The 21,572-nt window shown below is 35.1% G+C and overlaps 2 protein-coding genes across 2 annotated transcripts; both read left to right on the top strand.

The window, feature by feature from the left end:
- The first annotated feature begins 4,019 nt into the window (after positions 1-4,019).
- On the top strand, positions 4,020-4,358 carry LOC121771210 (transcription factor PRE6-like). Its single transcript, XM_042167986.1, has 2 exons — positions 4,020-4,145; positions 4,206-4,358. The coding sequence occupies exons 1-2, from the start codon at positions 4,020-4,022 to the stop codon at positions 4,356-4,358; spliced, it is 279 nt and encodes a 92-aa protein (XP_042023920.1).
- A 16,475-nt stretch (positions 4,359-20,833) lies between these two features.
- LOC121771215 (transcription factor PRE6-like) lies at positions 20,834-21,167 on the top strand. Its single transcript, XM_042167989.1, has 2 exons — positions 20,834-20,959; positions 21,030-21,167. Exons 1-2 carry the CDS (start codon positions 20,834-20,836, stop codon positions 21,165-21,167), a joined length of 264 nt encoding a protein of 87 aa, XP_042023923.1.
- The last annotated feature ends 405 nt before the right edge of the window (positions 21,168-21,572 follow it).

Here is a 21,572-nt window from a genome sequence, read left to right as displayed (position 1 = left end):
TGAAGAATGGGGACACTTCTGGGATGGAGAAATTAAATGGAGTAGTAAAAGATTGAGACCCATTTATTTTATTCTGGACAAGAAATAATTAAGACTTGAGCCTCGGAGCTTAACTAATTAATTCGCGAAATAAATATCTAAATCCGAGGACATAAATATTTCTAAGTGGGAGACGCGAAGGGCCGATCGGTGTCGACCGTGACACCTTGGGCGGCCTCGAGAAAATTGAAGGAAAGAAAAGAAAAAGGGAGATGCAAGTATATAGTAAATGAGACATGTTTATTCTAATTAACACATTTTCTGAAATAGAAACATAATTATTTCTACTTTACCGTATTTCTTACTTTATTCCTTATCTACTCAACTTATAAAATAAAAACGTATAAAATCTTGTGCCGAATAAGAAATGATTCACTTAAAGTGAGAAGGGAGAAGTACATTGTGAATAATGAAATTAATTTTTATTTTTTGCTAAATTATTTAGAATTTGTATTCATTAAGTGAAAATCATATAGTTAGATATAATTAAGCTGTGCTCTAAATAACCATTTAAGACCAAATATGAAACTGCTCAAAGCCCAATTTACTATTTCCAATCATCTTTCCTCTTCTGCCGTTGCCTTGTTAAACCTCTTCTTTCTCCGTCCACCTCAAAACCTCTTTCTCACACACACATTTGCGTGAGTTAATGGGAGCTGAAGGTGGAGAAATGTCAGTGGAAGTGGAGAGAGCGTTCATAGGAGCAGGATGAAACAGACTAGTTCACAACGTTTCGTGGGGGGCCTGTGATTTGATTTCCTTTGGTGCCCAAAACGCCGTTGCCATATTTTGCCCCAAGGTTTTTGCTGCAATTTTGCCCTACTGTTTCATTTTGCAAGTTGATTGACTATTGCTAGTGTCAACTAACAATGTTTTCCTTTCGATAGACTGCGCAAATTTTGACAACGCTTCCGGGCCACAAAGCTTATATTTTGCTTTGTATTGGTATTATATTCAATTGGAATGCTTATATTTATCATTCTACTGTGGACTGTGGTACAGTTGTGATAGTCAAATATCAACTGATGTGGATAGTAGTGGAAGTTAGTATGGTGCAATTAATCATCTGCTATTTGATTTCTCATAATTATTTATTTGAATATCTCAGGTGAATGCAAATTGTGTTGCTTGCATTCCATTGTTGCTGGTAGAAAACCTATGGTTGCTCTTGTCTGGAAACAGTGGGCACCTAGCTCTCGCCATGGGTGGTTTGGATAACAAAATTCACATCTACAGTGGTGAGAGATCGGGAAAAGTGTGTATCATCTAATGCATTATCTTAGTTAATGTTCCTGCTCTAGTATGCACTTTTCTTTTGCTAAAATGAATGTATTGTGTTTACCTGTTTCCAGTTTGTCCGTGCCTGTGAACTGAAAGGGCATAATGACTGGATTCGTTGTCTGGATTTCTCATTACCTTTATATGCAAATGGTGAACCATCAATTCTTCTTGTGAGTTCATCTCAAGACAAAGGGATACGTATATGGAAGATGGCTGTACAAAATAACCATGCTGACAGCACGAAATGGTTCTTCCTCACTCCACACTGCTCCGTTTCTCTGTGTTCAAATTTTTTAATCTCTTCCATGTTTATAGGCTTACACCACAACCAGATTTACTAATACTGTAAAAAACTAATTTATTTCACATAAAACTGCTGGCACCGGGTGATTTTTTTCTTCCTCCGAGCGATGTCGGAAGCCGACGGAGGGGGCGATCATGGAAAATTTATGTCCGGATACGTGGTAAATGGTCGCCGGGGAGGGGCGGTCACCCACTCCTGGATCCGCCACTGTTTGGATGTATTCGAAATCGAATGCTAGTACTAGCTAGTAGCCATGCATCATGTATTCTACTCCCTCCGTTCTATAGTAATAGTGTCATTTTGCCATTTTGATACGTTTAATAGTAATAGAGTCATTTCCCTTTTTAGTAAACGCCAACACATTTTTTCACACCTACTCTACTCTCTTACTTTTTTCTCTCTTTATCTCTCTACCTTTTTCATTTTCCACTTTATTCTCCATTTCTTTAACTCACCTAACACAATTTTTCTTAATTTATGTACCAAAAAGAAACGTCTTCATTATTATGAAACGGGGGGAGTATTGTTTACGTGATCTTAACAATCTTTTTCTAAAACAGTCCAAGTGGCATCATTATTAATTACTAATCTGTTTTGCTTTTTGAGAAATAAAAATCATACATACATCATATCGCATATCTTAAGCAATATTCATTGAACTAACACACTAGCTACATATATGTTGTGTTACACAGCCGACACTATCATTGATCAAAAGTAGCGTCTCGGTATTCAACAATCCCAGATTTTGTCTTACTAATTAAGAGGCTTTCCTCAAAACAGTAGTTAAAAAAAGCTAGTAGTATATCTTTATTACATGAGAGGGCAAAGTCTAAGAAGAAAATATTATAGTCTATCCACCTTGAATATATGCATTTCTCAAAAGATTGCTCAATAACAAATCCTATATCTTAATTGGTGATTCCTCATGCAGATACAATCATATATGCTGACTCGACGACCAACTTGCCATATAATCCGCAACCGAATCAATAACTAGAGGTTCTATTTTGACTGATTATTAATGATTTATCTCGATTAAGTTCTAAAAATATTAAAACGTAAAAAGAAAATATGAGATTAAAAATAGACGTTAGAAATTCTTTATGAAGTTGAACTTATCTAATAGGAGAATTTCAGCCTCGATATGTACTACAATTCACTTTGGACCATCAAAGCATTACATCAATTTATACTTATCTGCAGCAGAAACCTTTAAGGATCGAGTTCTAATTTATTGATTTTTACTAGACTATCAAATCATATGTGGCACATATTACTTGTCGAAATAATATATTGACACAGCACTACAGCAGCATGTAATTAATGTGAAACTATGCTAATTTAATTATTATAAATGAGAAGATTATAAAGAGGGTTCTACTTCCATCTAGTATGTTCAATGTTGTGTATAAACTATAAATAAGAAAAGTAATCAAGCCGTATCATTTGAATATTACATAAGGGTATGAAAATGTGGAGCTTCTATCCAATGACTCCACCCTTTATAAACATTCTCGAATGGATTATCATGCTTGACTTCTTCAAAAAAAAATTCACTTTTGAAAAATTCATTGGTAGACTTCATTATATATGAATGAGATGCACATTGATTACAACTCTCGAAGAGACATCATACTTTCTTCTTAACTTAACAGGAGATGCGCATTAATTGTAACTAATGTGCCTCGATTAAACACATATTTAAATTTTTTAAATAAATTTTTTATATTTTGAGAAACACATGTATGTTTAGTAGTAATAAGATAACATGGGAGTTCATGCTTTGACCGACACAAAATTCGCTAACCACCTCAATTCTTAACCCTAGTTTGCCAATTAGGGAAACACACTTGGACTCAAGGTATGGGCATATCTCTCTCTCACATATCTAATGTACAACAAAATTGTCGACATGACTAACTTAGATGGTTTTGATTCTTTAATATATACTCTTGCATTTGTTCATGCTCATTTCATCTCCGAATAAATGTTCCCAACCTTCAAATTTGTGTAAAATGAGAAATTTCACACTCAATAGGCTGATCAAAGTAAAAACTCAGACATCATTTTATCACAAAATTAATTCGGAAATACGAAGATTAATAATAATATTAAAAAAGAAGACGAAAAGTTGAGATGGACATTAATAATAATTTGAGATGGGTGTGAATAAGGAGTAGGGGGAGCATGCAGTTGTCTTAAAGGAGTCCAACACAATCACTTTTAATGTTGCAATATCCAGTCTCCAAATATTTCTCTCCATAACTTGTCTCTCAACACTCATCCTTCCCTCCACCATTTAAGCCCCATTTCCCTCCCTTATCTCTCTCTCAAACTCCAAAAAATAAAAACTCCATTCTCACACGCACCACTCATTACCAACACCACCACAATGTCTAGCAGAAGGCAACGGTCGAGGCAGTCAGGACCTTCTCGTATAACCGACGATCAGATCGCCGATCTCGTCTCCAAATTACAACAGCTCATCCCTGAAATCCGCAGCCGCCGATCACAAAAGGTTAACTTTTTTTTTTAATTGTGAAATTGAAGGTGAATGGAACATTAATATGGAATGCAGGCATCGGCGTCGAAGGTGTTGCAGGAGACGTGCAACTACATTAGGAATCTGCACCAAGAGGTGGATGATCTCAGCCATCGATTGTCAGGGCTTCTTCAATCCACGGAGGCCGACAGCGCCCAAGCCGCCATTATTAGGAGCTTGCTAATGTGATACTACTACTGCTTGGATGTGTTGTACGTTGCGCTTTATTGGTTATCTTTTGTGGTGCTATTAATGTATGGATATCTCATTTGTCTATGTTTTTATTTGAGTCATAGTATATGTCTATAGACTATAGATATAGTACTATCTCGTTGTAATAATATATAATTCACGTGAGGTAGAAGAAATGAATGAGGAATAGAGTGATAAATGTTAAATTTCAATGATCATTCTTGAATGAGACATACACATTCGTTTTGACTGGATAACGTTCAATTCATTTTTTCTGGAAGAGGATAGACACGCTCATAATACTGACAAATGATTCGATCTAGCTTGATGCCCCTATTCTATTTGTTTTTGTACTACATCTTAATTGTAATCAAAAGGTGCAGGCGTTTCTTACATTTTAGAAGGCAGTTGTAATATCAATTCAAGAATTAATAGAAGGTAGTAATTAAAATGTATAGCTATAGATGCACAATTCCAGAAAATTAAACAGCAAGAGCGCTAGAACTAACACAACAACAATTACAGATAATTGTTATATTTGGGTTTCAAAACTTTTTAAAATTTAAACAAATTAAATAATAGTACTAGTAATTTTTAAATAGGATGTCATATACTGACAAAGGTTATTGTGGGGGCAAACAATATCCCACATTAGAGAATGAAAATTGCAACCATATATATGGATATCCCAACTCTATTAGTACGAGGCCTTTTGAGGAGTACCCTAAGAGTAAAACCGAGTTTTGCCCAAAACGGACAATATCACTATCGTAGAGTTCAGGTGTGCACCTCCGATCTCCAATAGTTATGTTATGCAGTACTAGTATTTTACTGAGTATCATTCATGAGTAGCACTCTCATAATTTTGTCCATGTTCACCGTTATTTGTTTGTTAAAAATCTAACTATAAAAGAGTTTGATGATCAACAAAAATACAAAATGACGTTGTATTAAAAAAATCGACAACTGAAATTAAGTTGAAACTCTAAAACTATATCTCTTCACAGGAAATCTAAAAAACATGCCCCCAAGAATAAAATTGAAAAACATTTCTCTAAAAGTAATATTTCTTCATATAATGGATTTTTCATTTCCATAATAATTAAAATTTGTGTTACTATTCACAACGTTTTCATGATCAGGATAACAAATACTAATTCGGATAAATGCTAACGTCGTCTTATTCACGAAAACTAAATCTATTATACACAGAATACATATTAATTAACTAATTTACTAGATAATAGAATAATAAAAAAATCTCATTCCCATTCACATGATTGTTTCGGCTTATGAGGATTAATAGAGGGGGTCCATCACTTAGAAAATGTCTATAACTAACACAAAAAAAATCTACATGGGCTGTTGGTATCATAAAATAATACTTACACGCGACAAGAAAAGGCAACAGTCATATGCAAAATTTTATTGATCAAATCCTAATACAGGGTTTAGAAAGGCGAAAATTGCATGATATTCAAATAAAGAAATATTTGAATTTCTTTTGATGTTTCCCCTACAAGTAATAATCTAATAATAACAAAAAAATATTACGTGATGAATTTAGGTCTTAATCTCGAATTAAAAGTGGTCGAAAAACTAGGGTCGTCAAACCTAATATGGCTCATGCACAAAGCATGAATTATATACTAGTACTCCCTCTTGTCCTATTAAAAATGAAACCTTTTTCTTTTTTATTGTTTTATTAAAAATAAAATATTTTTTAAAATGGAAATAATTTTATATCTATTTTTTATTTCTTACTTTATTCTCTTCTTTCACTCACAAAACCAACACCATATAAAATTTCGTGCCGATCCCAAGTGTTTCACATTTAATTATGAGACTAAAGGAGTATTTGATTTCTTTGAAAGATTAAAAAAAATGAGAACCACAAGGTTTGTTGTTCACGGGGTGTCACGTGCCTAATGTCGGCACTTATCAAGCTGGAATAGTTCATCACTCAATATTTTAAGACTAGTAGCAATTAATTTCTTCCTTGAAATTTTAGTTGCAATTTGTTAGGATCGTCGACTGCAACATTAGTTTGATATTGTCTGCTTTGGATCAAGTCCGCACGGATTTATTTTTGGGTCACTCCCAAAAGGCCTCAAACTAATTGGAGTTGGACAGGAATTATATACACCTTCCAACTTCTCTCACTCATCTGATGTGGGATAGGTTTGTAACCCAACAAACCTCCCCTCAAACCGAGACCACATCGGGAACGCAGTCGACACAAACATGGGTCGTTCCAACCCTGGCCCCTGGGTCATCCTAGGCCCGACTCTAACCCGAGTCCTTCAGGGCCCGACCCTAACCAGGGCTCATCTAGGCACAACCCATAGCCACCTGGGCTCTGATACCACTTGTTAGGATCGTCGACTGCAACATTAGTTTGATATTGTCCGCTTTGGGTTAAGGCCGCACGGATTTGTTTTTGGGTCACTCCCAAAAGGCCTCAAACTAATTAGGGTTGAAAAGGAATTATATACACCTTCCAACTTCTCTCACTCATCCGATGTAGGATAGGTTTGTAACCCAACACAATTTTATATTCTAATATAGAAATACCAAAGCATAATTATATAGCTAGTGATTCATTTAGTATTTGAAGTGGTTTAGCAGCATTGCAGTAAGGCTCGAAGAAACTGAGCCCAGGTCCACATCAGATTACTCTCTCTCGCCCAGCTCAGCCCAGCTCAAGAAGAAGCCCGGGTTAGTTAGACGGTTTTACCCAAATACTAGTTCTGGAAACTATATATATATATATATATATATATATATAGGATTGTGATCAATACCGAACCACTCTTAAACCTTAAACGCCGAACAACATCATTATATGATAACATGAAGTTCATTATAATGAACTAATAATAAACATATAATGTACTTCAGATTTCTAAATTATGCATGATAATGTCATTGTTTTTAAATCTTAGAATTCCCTATAATGAACTACAAATAAAGTTGTAATGAACTCCACATTATTATATAATGATGTGTTTGGCGTTTAGTGTTTAAAACTAGTTTGGTATATAATACAATCCTATATATATATATATATATATATATATAGGGTTTTGATCCATGCAAAATCATTCTTAATACAAAAATGCAGAACCAAGCATACAAAAGTCATTTTTAGGTCATTGTAAGCTTATTTTTACGTCATTATAGTAAGGATGACATGAAATGATCTTAACATGACCTCAAATCCAAAGTTTATAATATGACCTAAAACTGCTTTACAATGACCCTCCGTGTTTTGTTTAATTATTGACCATTGGATTGTCAAATCTCATGGTCAGGATTTGGTCTGGATTTTGTATTGAGATCAAGTTTTGTATTGATCATTTTCCTATATATATATATATATATATATAGAGTTGTGATCGATGTCGAACCAATTTCAAAGACCGAACTAGAGACCAAATCTGGGCCATTAGATCTAGTTTTTTTGATGAGATGTGCTGCTGTGTAAATTTTTCGGTCTTCATTACAAGCTCATTTTACTTCATTGTATAGGTTTGTTACTTCATTTCGTACGTAATACCTTGAAACTACAACATGTTTTTACTTTCTTCTAGTAGGTTTTGAAATGATTCAACATATGTTTCATTTGAATTCATTGACCTGAGTTTTTACTTTATTTACATTAAAAAATACAATTTATTCAAGTGCGTTTATTACTTCATTCAGAAACATTATTACTTCATTGGATAAGGTTTTTACTTCATTCCAGTAGGACTTCAAATGCTTCTACACATACTTCATTCCAATAATTTATTACATCATTCCATGTGTTTATTACACCATATCAGCATTGTGGCGGTGGTGATAGATATTGTAGAGAGAAAGAACGGCACGCGACAGCGAAACCGCATTTACATACTGGAATGAAGTAATAATCCTACTGGAATGAAGTAAAAACCTACTGGAATGAAGTTAAATCTTCATAACATGTTAGTATGACTTATTTACCTTCGGATGAATTAAAATAGGCTCGTGATGAAAGCGAAAATAATTGATAAATTTGTGTCTCTAATCCATAAAAAACTAGATCTAAAAACCCTAATTTGGTATAGTTCGGTGGTTCGGTCTTTAAGAGTGTGTTTGTGAATAATGGGACTCTATATATATATATATATATATATATATATATATATATATATATATATATATATATATATAGGGGTGCATTATAATGATAACCCATATTTATGTGATAACCCTATAACTAAATCTCCACCACACATTTTTAAAATATATGGTCTAGATTTAATCTAACAAAACTATCATATTTTGGATATATTAAGGGCAAAATTGTCACTCCTAAATCTGTCGTCTTTCAGGTGATTGTTGGAGGCGGAGGTGGTGGCGCTGCAGCTGCGGCCTCTGGTGGTGGTGGCGATGCTGTCCAGTTCGAGGAGCAGCCAACAACCCATCGCTCCGCTCCAGAAATCGTCAGCTTGGTCAGGACGCAGCGCTGCTTGCTGTCACGGTGTAGTAGACGTCGTCACTGACGCTACTGCTCGGAAAATTCCGATACTCCGTCACCATAGCTGCTGTCCGTCACGAGCATCCGCGACCCGCTGCGCCGTCGTCTCCTACTCATCGCATTTCCGTCGTTGTCATTCGATGAATCTTAAAATATGTGCTCATCTTCCATTTCTTTCAATCAAAAGTATTTCATTATGTGTAAAATAAGTTTCATGCTCACAGTAATGAAATATATAAAAAATTCTGCACACCCAAGTAATCAACAAATTTTAATCTATATGCAAAGAGTTGAGCATTATATAAATCATTCAAAATTGGGCTAATTTTTATAAGTGAAGAAGATCCTAGCTCGGTATGATCATATATAGAATTGTTACTAATTGAGTTCAAAATAGCGTGAGGCATGGTCCATCAAATGCTCAGCAGCTTCTTTTGGCCTACTTAAGGGGATAAAATGATAGTTTCAAATGATAAAATGATACTTTTGCATGATAAATTGATTGTTTGAGTTCTTTGGTTTGATAAAATGATAGTTTCGGGGAATAAAATGATAGTTTCAGTGGGTAAAAATGATAACTTCAGTGATAAAATGATATTTTTGTTTCATAATGATAGTTTTAGATTTTTGGCTGATAAAATGATACTTTTGCATCATAAAATGATAGTTTGAAGGGATAAAATGATAGTTTCAAATGATAAAATGATACTTTTGCATGATAAATTGATTGTTTGAGTTATTTGGTTGGATAAAATGATAGTTTTGGGGAATAAAATGATAGATTCAGTGGGTAAAAATGATAGGTTCAGTGATAAAATGATATTTTTGTTTCATAATGATAGTTTTAGATTTTTTGCTGATAAAATGATATTTTTGCATAATAAAATGATAGTTTGAGGGGATAAAATGCGGTGAGGATCACCAAACACATTTTATAATACATTTGTTAATACAGTACTAACTATAAAGTGGACAAGTGGACTCGAAATTTAAGAAAAGAAAATCTATACCTAATATATCTCTCCTCTACTTTCTCTTTTATTTTTCTCAACCTTTTTAATCTAAATATGTTAATGTTTTGATACTAATGTTACTTAATTAGCTTTAAAACATGTATTACGGAGATGGTTATTATTATTATTATTAATATTATTATTATTATTATTATTATTATTATTATTATTATTATTCTAGTAGATTAAGTAAAATTAAAATGAAACTATTAAAATAAAATAAAAAAGAAATAAGATTATAAAGAAAATAATTTGGCCATCTAATATTATAATATAGAATTATTATACGATGTATTTTATATTTTAATATAATTAAAATACATGATAGATCCTAATATTATTAACTTTATATTTTAAGTAATTAAAATCTATGAATAAAACTTATACGCGAGTATGTTAATACTATTAGCTACAGTAATATATTAGTAGTATTAGATTTTTTATTAAAAAGTTACGTATACAGTATATTAGATTAAAACTAATAGTTAGAAAAAGGAAAAATAAAGTGAAGAAGAGAGAAAGTGTAAGGGTTATACTACTAGAAGCAGATTTTCCTTTTCTATAAATATGGTCCACTTGTCTAATTTATAGTAATATATTAGGAGATGTAGTATAAAATGATAGTTTCGGGTAATAAAATGATAGTTTCGGGTAATAAAATGATAGTTTCGGGTAATAAAATGATAGTTTCGGGTAATAAAATGATAGTTTCGGGTAATAAAATGATAGTTTCGGGTAAGTTCACAGGCCGGAATGATTTTGGGCTTTGGCGGATAAAGATGAAGGCCTTATTGATTCAGCAAGGGCTGTTGAGGCGATCAAGTCCAAGGCACCAGAGGTCACCGAGGGAGAGGATCCGAAGCAGATTCTCAAGAAATCGGAGATGTTTGAGAAGGCACATGGTGCCATTGTTCTGTGCTTGGGCGACAAAGTGCTCAGGGAAGTGTCAAAGGAGACTACAGCCGCCAGAATCTGGGCTAAACTCGAGCATCTCTACATGGCGAAATCTCTTGCCAACTGCCTCTATATGAAACAAAGATTGTATTCCTATAAATTCCAAAAAGGGAAAGCTATAGAGGAGCAGATCAATGAATTCAATAAAGCGATCGATGACCTTGAAAACATCGATGTAAGTCTTGATGATGAAGATAAGGCCATCCTGCTTCTCAGAGACACCATGTTGCCATGTTGTATGGGAGGGAGAAAACAATTACTCTCGAGGAAGTGCAATGTGCCTTGAAGGCTAAGGAGTTGTAGAAGGTCTCAAGCTCAGCAGCAAGCACGAGCCGTGACACCGCAGCTGAGGCTCTGAATATTAAGAAGTACAAGGGAAAGAAGCAATCCAAGGGCAAGGATGGAGCTGGCAAACCCAAGATGCAGGGGCAAAAATCTCTTGACAGTGACAAAGAAACCAGGAAATGTCATTAGTGTGGCAAGCCCGGTCATCTCAAGAAGAATTGCTACGCATTCAAAAGAAAGCAAGCTGAAGAGAATGGGAATTCTAGCACTGCTGATTGTGCGGAGGAAATAGAGCCAACTCAAGCTTTGAACGTGGTTGGTAAAGAAATAGCAGAATCTTGGATAATGGATTCCGGCTGCTCGTTTCACATTTGCTCACATAGGGCATGGTTTGAGAATCTTGAGGAAGCTACTAGCACAGTCCTTTTGGGGAATAATCAGGTATGCAAGGTACATGGAATTGGTAATATTAGATTCAAGATTCATGATAGTTCTGTTAAGCTTTTGACTGGAGTTAGATACATCCCTGATATAAAGAGAAACTTAATCTCATTTGGAACATTAGAATTAAAGGGGTATTCATTTGAGTCATCACATGGTTGTATGAAAGTACTGAACGGGAAGGACATCATCATGAGAGCTATAAGAAAAAATAGCGTGTATTATTTGGATGCTGAGACCATTCAAGGAAACGCACTCGTGTCAGAGAGCAGTGATTATGAAACTTGGCATAACCGGCTTGGTCATGTGGGGCAGAGAGGGATGAAGGAGTTAGCTCGCAGGGGCTAATCCAAGGAGTCGATCCTGAATACTCGAAGATGTGCGAATCATGCCAGCTTGGAAAAGGAAAGAAGCTCTCATTCCAAGCAGGTAAACACACCTCGAGTAAGCCTCTTGATTATTGCCATGGGGGCCATGTTCAACCAACTCGATAGGAGGGGGGAGGTATTTCTTGAGAATTATTGATGATTTCAGTAGGAATGTTTGGGTGTATATTCTCAAAGAAAAATCAGAGGCATTTGAAAAGTTTAGGAGTTGGCATGAAGCTGTGAAGGTGGAAAATGGGCACGGTCTGAGGTGTCTTAAAACGGACAACAACTTGGAATTTTTATCAAGAGAGTTTGAGAACTATTGCAAGAAATATGGGATTAAAAGGCACAGGACCGCACCTGGGAATCCGCAGCAAAATGGGACAGCGGAACGAATGAAAAGAACCTTGTTGGAAAGGGTTAGGTGTATGTTGATCACATCTGGTGTTCCAAAGAGGTTCTAGGCAGAGGCAGTTTCAACGGCTGCAAAGATGATAAATAAATGTCCTAGTTCAGCTATCAGCCATGATACTCCCGACAACAAAGGGTATGGCAGTCATGGCAGTTACAGAAACTAGAAAACCTTGGGGTGCAGGGCATATGCACATATTAGGCAAGGGAAGCTGGAGCCGAGGGCCTTAAAGTGCATTTTTCTTGGATATCAAACTGGAGTCAAGGCCTACATATTATGGAGTACAGAAAGTGGGAACCAAAAGATCATTATCAGCTGAGATGTTGTTTTCAATGAGTTGGAAATGCCGTACAAAGATGCAGCTTCAGTCACTGAGTCACAAGGTCAGAATATGATCTTGGTGATAAGAGTGATCAGGATACTATGATAGGTGATGATTATGAACACAACTCAACAGATTCAAGTGATCCTGGCAGTTCATCAGGCTAACAACCTGAATATCCTCCTCCCTCAGTTGGTAACCAAGGTAATGATGATGACTACTAGTTAGCAAGAGATAGAACTAGAAGGGAGGTCAGACCACCTGCAAGGTTCAGAGATGCAGATTTTGTATATTATGCTCTTTGCATTGCAGAAGAATTGGAGCTGAATGAACCGAGCAACTACAAAGAGGCTATTGGAAGCAGGGATAGACAAAAATGGATTACTGCAATGAATGAGGAAATAGAGTCCTTGCTAAAAAATAAAACTTGGGTTTTAGTTTTGAGATCCATGATCCAACAGAGACCCATTAGTTGCAAGTGGATATACAAGAGGAAGGTGGAGGCTTCACAGAATGACTCTATCAGGTTCAAAGCAAGGCTCGTGGCAAGAGGTTTCACACAAGAGGAGGGGATTGACTACAATGAGGTATTTTCCCCAGTTGTAAAGCATAGCTCTATCCGAATATTGTTGGCAATAGTGGCCCATAGGAATTGGGAATTGTAACAGCTAGACGTATAAATTGTCTTCTAGCATGGTGAATTAGAGGGAGTTATATATATGGAACAGCCACAAGGCTTTGTCAAACCCGGAGATGAAGATAAAGTTTGTCTTCTTAAAAGGAGCATCTATGGGCTGAAGCAAAGCAACCGACAGTGGTACCTTAAATTCGAAGAGCAGATGATGAAGATGGGATTTAGAAAGTCAGCATTCGACAGTTGTGTATATATCAGATACAAGGAAAGTAAACCAATCGCATACCTGCTACTATATGTAGATGATATGCTTGTGGCAGGACCAAGCAAATCAGAGATTGCTCAAGTCAAGGTGGAGCTTGAGGCAGCTTTTGAAATGAAAGACTTGGGAAATGCGATAAGGATACTTGGGATGGACATCATAAGAGATAGAGCAAAAGGAAGCTTATGGCTAATACAACACAACTATGTCAGAAAGATGTTGAGTAAGTTTTAGATGACTGACTCTAAACAAGTCTCAACTCCATCAAGTCAGCAATACAAACTGAGATATGAACAAAGCCCTAAAACTGATGCAGAAAGAAAGAGGATGTCTAAAGTGCCTTATGCAAGCATAGTAGGCAGTATAACGTATACTATGGTCTGCATCCGTCCTGATTTGGCCTATGCTATAATAAGCTTGACTAGTAGGTATATGAGTGATCATGGAGAGACTCACTGGCAGGCATTGAAATGGACTTTAAGGTACTTACTAGGTACTCAGAGTCATGGCTTGTTATACTCTAAGCAAGAAGATGTAGAGACTGATGAGTTGATTGTGTATTGGGATGCTGATTATGCAGCACATTTGGATAGCAGAAAATCTCAGTCAGCATATATATTCAAATTTTATGGGACAACAGTTAGTTGGAAGTCGGGTTTGCAATCGGCGGCTGCACTCTCAACAACAGAAGCTGAAGCTGAGTACATTGCTTTGGCTGAGGCAGTGAAAGAGGCAATTTGGCTAAAGGGGATCCTTGAAGACTTTGATGGTGGACTGAATCTTTTAGTTTACTCTTAGTCTTAGATGGTGGTTCTATGCAACCGAGTATAGATTTCTTCTCAGTCAATAGCACACGTAGTGTAAGCGTCTGTTACATGAAAGAAAAAGAGAGTGTTATTTAATCTCTACCTAAGTAGAACAAAAGAAAATTTCGACAACGTACAGTCAGCAGCATTGTTGTTTCTAGGTAGAGCAAATATATATGCGAAGTATGGGTGCTATTTATAATTTTCCTAAAAGACTTTCGTGTATTTTCCTTCTTATTTTTAGTATTTAATTCTACTGTTTCTAATTGTGCCAATCTTATTTTATAAATTTATTTGAATTAAGTACACTACAATTGTAATTTGAATGATATATGTGAAATGTGATTACAATTACACGACAATTTTTAATATATTGTTAAATAAATATTAAGTATTTATCTATCTTATCATTTGGATTGACATAAGAGGCCAACTGCATTGTCAGAATCCATATTGTATATTTTTTTATTTGAAAGCGATATAAAATATAAGAAATTTATTTTGAAGTAATGATAAATTTATAAGTCAAATTACAATTACAAAGCAATACACAATTTAGTAATTTAAATTATATTTGTGATTACAATTATTAATCTATTACATACTATGCAAATATCTTAGGAATATCATGAAGTAATACTCCTTCCGTCCCAAGTAAGATGACCCCTTCCTCAGACGGCATGAGATTTTATGAAACTTTATTTTATGTGTTGAGTTGAGAGAGTAAAATATGAGAATTGGTTACTTTTTGTCAAAAATAGAAATAACTATATTAACTTGAAATTTTTCAAAAATAATACTGTAGTATTTTTTACCAAAAATAAAAATGACTCACTTAATTCAGAACTTTCCAAAATAATAAAATGATTCTATTAAGGTGATACGATACGGTAGCCATAAAGGTCAAATGACGAGAGCATGCATGGGTATGATTGGTACCATTGTTAGGGCCTGTTTAAACACTGTTGAAGCCCACAAACAATTGTTTGGTAGCCCACTCAGTTAACATGATGTAGTCAAATTTGTTAGCCGTTGTTTTTTTCTAGTTTTATACGAAATGTTTCCTTAATCGAAAGCATCCGATATGTGAAATACAAGCTCACAGTTTATGAATGAATTGCAGAATTCAATGCTGATTTTCAGTTGAGGGCCAATTTTGGAAAATTGCACACATTTTCAAAATTGTATGGACTCAACCAAACAGCTGAAATCCCAATTTCATGCAGTTTATTTTTGCTACCAGACACTCACAATCTTTTCATTATATAAACACAAAAAGCTTTATATCAATAATCTTGCTAATGCCTTGCAAGGGTACCAATCATACACCAAGATGATACCAATTACCAAATCTCCTACTCATACAATAATTTTTTATTTGGTTTAAAATTGTCATTATACATAATTTTCATGTAAATAAAGAAGGCGTATTTTCGCCTGTAACATCGATATCTTGATTGCCAATTTTTTTGTATTGAACATTATATTCCTAAAATAAAATAATGAATATTAATTGATATATATCTAAACAGTAAAAACATTTTTGAATAAATGATCCAAACAAAGTATAGAATCAACCCTTTATCCAAAAAGAAAAATTCCATGTAAATGATTGTTGAGAACTTGCGGTGCATTAATACTCAAATTACATATAACAGTCTGTAGTTCTAATTAATATTCAATAAAATAGGCCAGGCCAGGCCAGGTCTAATTCAACTTAATGTCGATATTGATTTTCAGCATAGCCCACATCTTTGATTTTGTCCGTAATTTGTGTCACGAGGTCAACAGGATCAAAGTTTCCTACAATCTTCAGGTACACCCCATCCGTCACTGACTCAACCCTTACAAATTACAAAAGATGGTTAATTTCTAGTTGGCCCAACTCTTTTAAAAATTGAATTATAAATCATGTAGTAGGAGTAATAGTTTGCACTTTGCAGTTATCTCAACTATTCTCATCCGTCTCATTTTCGACAAAATATGCGATCCGACAACCGATTTTAAACACTTCACCAATCACATAAACATGTATCATTTTAAGAAAGAGACATAAGACGATTGATAAGGCCTATTTCATGCATCGGTTTAGGGGTAAAATGTATGCTACTTGATCAGTTTATCGCTCAAAACGAGTGTTAATTGTGCAGGAATGCCGCTTGACCAAAGGCAACAAGGCCAAGCTGATCAAGCTGGTACAGAAGGCGAAAAAGGTCAAAAACCGGGTCAGTTGATCAAGGGAGTAATCAAGCAGTTAGCCGGGGGACCACTTCGTTCTAGAAGAAAGACACGTGAGGCTGATGCGCTGGATGACGATCATCAATCGGTTATCAAGGACGACACTCTAGAAGGGGACACGTGCTGATACGTAAGACGCAAGGACGAAGCCGATCATCATTCTGTTATTGAGGAGCGACGTCATTCTAGAAGAAGGGCATGTATCAATCGATGAGGCGCTCAATCCCAGCAAGGACGAATATTCGCTGCCAGAGACGTTACCCCAGCTAGAGATTGTTGCGACGAGCTTATAAATAGAGAATGCACCATCCTAATATGAATCTTCTTTTCCTTCCGCTCCTAGTTTAGCTTTTCTTTTTAGTCTAGTTTCCAGTTCCCAGTTTTTCTCAATTCCAAAGATAGCTTAGTTAGATATTAGCAATGGTCCGTTAGAAGAGAGCGACCGAAGGGAGCGCGACAAAGAAATCAATATTTGTTCTGCGTTGTCTCAAGTTTCCGACCGAGAGTTTCTCGGCTGGATTCGCTTTCTTACTTTCCAGTTTTAGCTGCTTAAGTTCAATTCTTCGCTGTTTCGTAGTTAAAGAATCGATCTTTTGTATTCCGCATGATTACAGTTCTGTTTTGAGCATTGAGTATAACAATCGGAGTTATTTTTTTTCGTCATTTTGATTACTGTTCCAGTCTAGTTCAACTTTAGAGTCTCTGATCCAGTGTTTAATCATGATGAATGGCAAAGTGTTTTGTGTTTTCTTAGCAAGCCTAGGTAGTTAAGTCCTTTTCCAGCATGATGAGTTACTTAATCCAGTAGTTAGTTTACATTCCGCCTAGCGTAACCCAGTAGTTTTAAACTCCCAATTTAAAGCGTGGCAGCAGCTGACCCATGTTCACTACTCACACACTCAACGCACCGGTTTCTCGGTTGGATCGACCATGTACTTGCCGCTTTACTGTTAAAGTAGTGCAAGTTTGGGAGTTATAAATATTTCTTTCGGTGGAGCGAGAGAGAACGCCTTGATCAAGTGGCAACGACATTTGCTAACTGATCCACTCGGTTCGGTTATCCTTGGCTAAATCTTGTAAATACCTCTGAGATGATGTTTTTTTCCAACCTAGTATAGATTTCTTCGCAACAAATGTAGTTCAAGCGTCTGTTACATAAAAAAAAAGAAAAAGAAAAAGAAAAAGAAAAAGAAAAAGAAAAAGAAAGAGAGTAATTATTTAATCTCTACCAAAAAAGAACACAAGAAGTTTTCGACAAAGTACCTTCGCCGTTTCTAGCCTTCTAGGTAGAGGCGTAGAGCAAATATATATGCAAATTATGCGTGCTATTTATAATTTTCGTAGAAGACTTTCGTGTATTTTCCTTCTTATTTTTATTTATTTTCTACTGTCTCCAATTGTGCCTATCTTATTTTATAAATTTATTTTGAAGTGAATGTAAATATTAGTAAAATTACAATGTAATTTCAATTATATTTGTGATTACGATTATAATACACAACAATATTAATATATTAAATAAATAATAGTAAGAATTTATATTTCTTATAAATAAGTGATTAAAAATACTCACAATAATAAATAATTTTAGGTGCATACAAATATGTACTTCCCCTTCCACGATTAAGTATTTTAATTAAGTTTTCTTCTTCGATAGTACAAAGTGTCTTATTTCCTATTTATTTATTTTGTGTGCACACCAAATCTCATAGGAACAAACAAAAAGAATATCAATGAATAATGAAACCAGTTAATTAACAGCTAAATTAATATAAATGGAGATATATTACTATGGATTGGTTTAATGTTATTGATAAAATATTCATAATAAAACGCTAGTAATATAGTATAAAATATCTGTATATCATCATAATAAAATTATACTAATATTTGTAATGATATTGATGATATTTTATTTTTATTATATATCACTACCATTTTCTATAAAATATCAATTTATAATAGTATTATGGTGAAAAGGTTCCATGCTCTCTGGACATGTTTCAATGACCGTTGGCATGGGTCCAGCGGGCTGCTGGGTTGCGTTTTTTCTTCAGCTTCTAGATTTTGACTTTTTATGTCATTTTTCAGCTCTATTTTATATATTTCTCACAAAACACGCCAAAATATAAAAATAGATAAAATATTCAAATAATAGAGATGTAATACAACTTCGACGTTCAAAACGGCCCAAATAATGATCCTAAAACAGTGCAAAATCCGAGCGTATCAATGTAGAAATCGAATCATGATTGAAACTACGTTGGACATAAGAAACGGCAGCGATGAACCCCTGCCCATTCTAAGCAGCAGTCTCACGACTGATGTTTTGGGCGCGTCTTCAGCGTGGCTCAAGACTATTTTCACTCTCTAGCTGACATTCATGCTAACAAACAATATTCACCCTTTTTATTAATTACCAAAAAATAATACTCCATCCGCTCCTTGTTAATAGGGTGTTAATAGACTATTTTCACTCTCCAGTTGATATTTCTTTTCGCCGCGCAGTTTAAGAATAACGTGTTAGATGGATGGTGAATAAAAAAAGAAAAAATAAAGTAAGAGGGAATAAAATAAAAGAGAGAGTTATTTTTTGTCAAAAATAGAAAGATTCAATTATCTTAAAACTTATTAAAATAGAAAAATGACTATTAATATGAAACTGAGGGAGAGTACTGCCTAAAAGCAAAAAAACATACTGTTACTTATAAAGTTTGTTGGTAAAATTTTTTAATCCTAGTTGAATGTGTGTTGGTTAATAAGAAATGGCGAACCTGATCCCCAAATATCGAATTTGGACGTATTCGAATGCTAGCTAGCCATGCGCATGGTGCCACTATTCTAATTGTTTATGTGATCTTTTCAATAACTTTCCAAAATAGCCCAAACTGCTATATTTATTGAAGTATATCTGGTGACTTATCTCTAGAACCCATCTCAGAGCCATTCTCAATTTTTTCTGCCATGTCAGCAGGTCCATCTCAGAGCATATCTCCCTGTAATAAGAGCTCATCCCAAAGCTTATCTCAAAGTCCATCTCATTTTCATATCATCATTATTTTTATATATTTCATTTTTAATTGTTGGTGTACATTAAAGACAAGATGATAAAAAAAACAAATTTCATTAAAAAATACTATAGGGATGAATGTATGAAATGGAAGAAGGAGGTATATATAGAAGTAATTAAATAAAAATAAATAAATAAAAAATTAAAAATCGGCTCCGCTATCGGCTCGAGCCTCCGCAATGGAGACCCATCGCAGGGCCAATGCGGAGCCGATGAGCTATCGGCTGGGGCGAAACATCGGGCATGGGGCGGAGCCGCGGAGGCATTGGGGAAGGGCAATTGGCTCTCCCTCCGCAGTGGGGGCCTATGGGCGCCGATGGGGAGGCCAATTGCTCGGACCTTGCGATCGGCCTCCATTACTGGTGCTCTTAACGCATAGTATTAGTTAATTTATGATTCATTGTCGAGCGATCGGCCTCCATTGCTGGTGCTCTTAATATTTATGATTCGTTTTCGGGAAATAAATATTATACATATATTATATATCGCATATCGCATATCTTAGGAAATATACTTATTCATTGAAGCAATATCTTAACACACACAGCGCCTACATATATGTTGTGTACAGAGCAGACTAGCGTCTAAGTAGAGACTCCGTAATCCCAAAATTTAGTTTAATTAATTGATTTAATTAATACTCCCTCGGCACGGAAATTAAGAAAAATTATGTCAGGTGAAGGAGAATAAAGTGTAAAATGAAAAAGGTAGAGAGATGAAGAGAGAATAAAGTAAAAGAGAGTAAAGTAGGTGTGGAGAAATGTGTTGACCTTTACTAAAAAAGGAAATGACTCTATTACTATGGAAGGTATCAAAATGACAAAATTACTCTATTACTATGAAACAAGAGAGTACATTGTCAGTCGCTTTTCAATTTCGCCTCAAGTATGTAGAGTTAGATTAGTTAAATTTAGCCTATAGTCCATTACTCCATTAGACTTATATAACAATTGCAGTTCTGTTTTTATAAATTTGAACTTATCTCTTTGGAGAAATTATATACGACCATGAAATTATTGCATTAATACATATCTGCAGCAGAAAGGATCGAGCTGTAAAATTTATTGTATTTTTAGCAAACTCAATCCCATGCACTTGTCATATTTCCCTCCACCATTTAAACCCTATTTCTCTTCTCTTCTTCTCTTTCTCAACATCCAACAATGTCTAGCACAAGGCAGCGGTTGAGGCAGTCGGGAGCTTCGCGTATAAATAACGATCAGATCGCCGATCTCGTCCCCAAATTACAGCACCTCATCACTGAAATCCGCAGCCGCCGCTCCAATAAGGTTAACTTGTTTTTTTTTTTCTTTTTCTTTTAGAAATTGAAGGTGAATGGAACATTGATATGTAATGCAGGCATCGGCGTCGAAGGTGTTGCAGGAGACGTGCAACTACATTAGGAATCTGCACCAAGAGGTGGATGATCTCAGCCGTCGATTGTCGGAGCTTCTTCAATCCACTGACGCTGACATTATTAGGAGCTTGCTAATGTGATACTACTACTGCTTGGATGTGTTGTACATTGCGCTTTATTGTTTGTGGGTTTGCCTATTTTTAATTTATGAACGTCTCATTTGCTTATGTGTTTTAGACTTCTAGATGTATTTAATTTTAACGTGAGTCACACCTCTTAGCTAGTGCTATGTCTCACTTTCAGATTTGGATTCCCCTTCTGTGCTCAAAGCCAAAGCAGAATGTGCTGTTCCACATAACACGATATTTAGTATGTGGATGTTGTGCAAATTGTTACTCCATCCGTCCATGATTAAATGACCTGTTTTGTATTATAATCTTATAATCTTAAATTGGATGACAAAAAAATGAACTTTTATAATCTTAAATTCAAAAATTTGAAAATAAATATCTACTCCTATGTACTCCATATACTATCAAAATTTC

The sequence above is a fragment of the Salvia splendens genome, chromosome 16 (genome assembly GCF_004379255.2).
Source record: "Salvia splendens isolate huo1 chromosome 16, SspV2, whole genome shotgun sequence".
NCBI lineage: Eukaryota > Viridiplantae > Streptophyta > Magnoliopsida > Lamiales > Lamiaceae > Salvia > Salvia splendens.
This window is presented reverse-complemented; position numbering and strand designations above follow the sequence as displayed.

Excerpts from the sequence above, each read along its gene's own strand:
- LOC121771210 (XM_042167986.1), top strand. The coding sequence starts at position 4,020 with ATGTCTAGCAGAAGGCAACGGTCGAGGCAGTCAGGACCTTCTCGTATA. Across the intron at positions 4,146-4,205 it reads GCAGCCGCCGATCACAAAAG|GCATCGGCGTCGAAGGTGTT; the intron begins GTTAACTTTTTT and ends TATGGAATGCAG.
- LOC121771215 (XM_042167989.1), top strand. The coding sequence starts at position 20,834 with ATGTCTAGCACAAGGCAGCGGTTGAGGCAGTCGGGAGCTTCGCGTATA. Across the intron at positions 20,960-21,029 it reads GCAGCCGCCGCTCCAATAAG|GCATCGGCGTCGAAGGTGTT; the intron begins GTTAACTTGTTT and ends TATGTAATGCAG.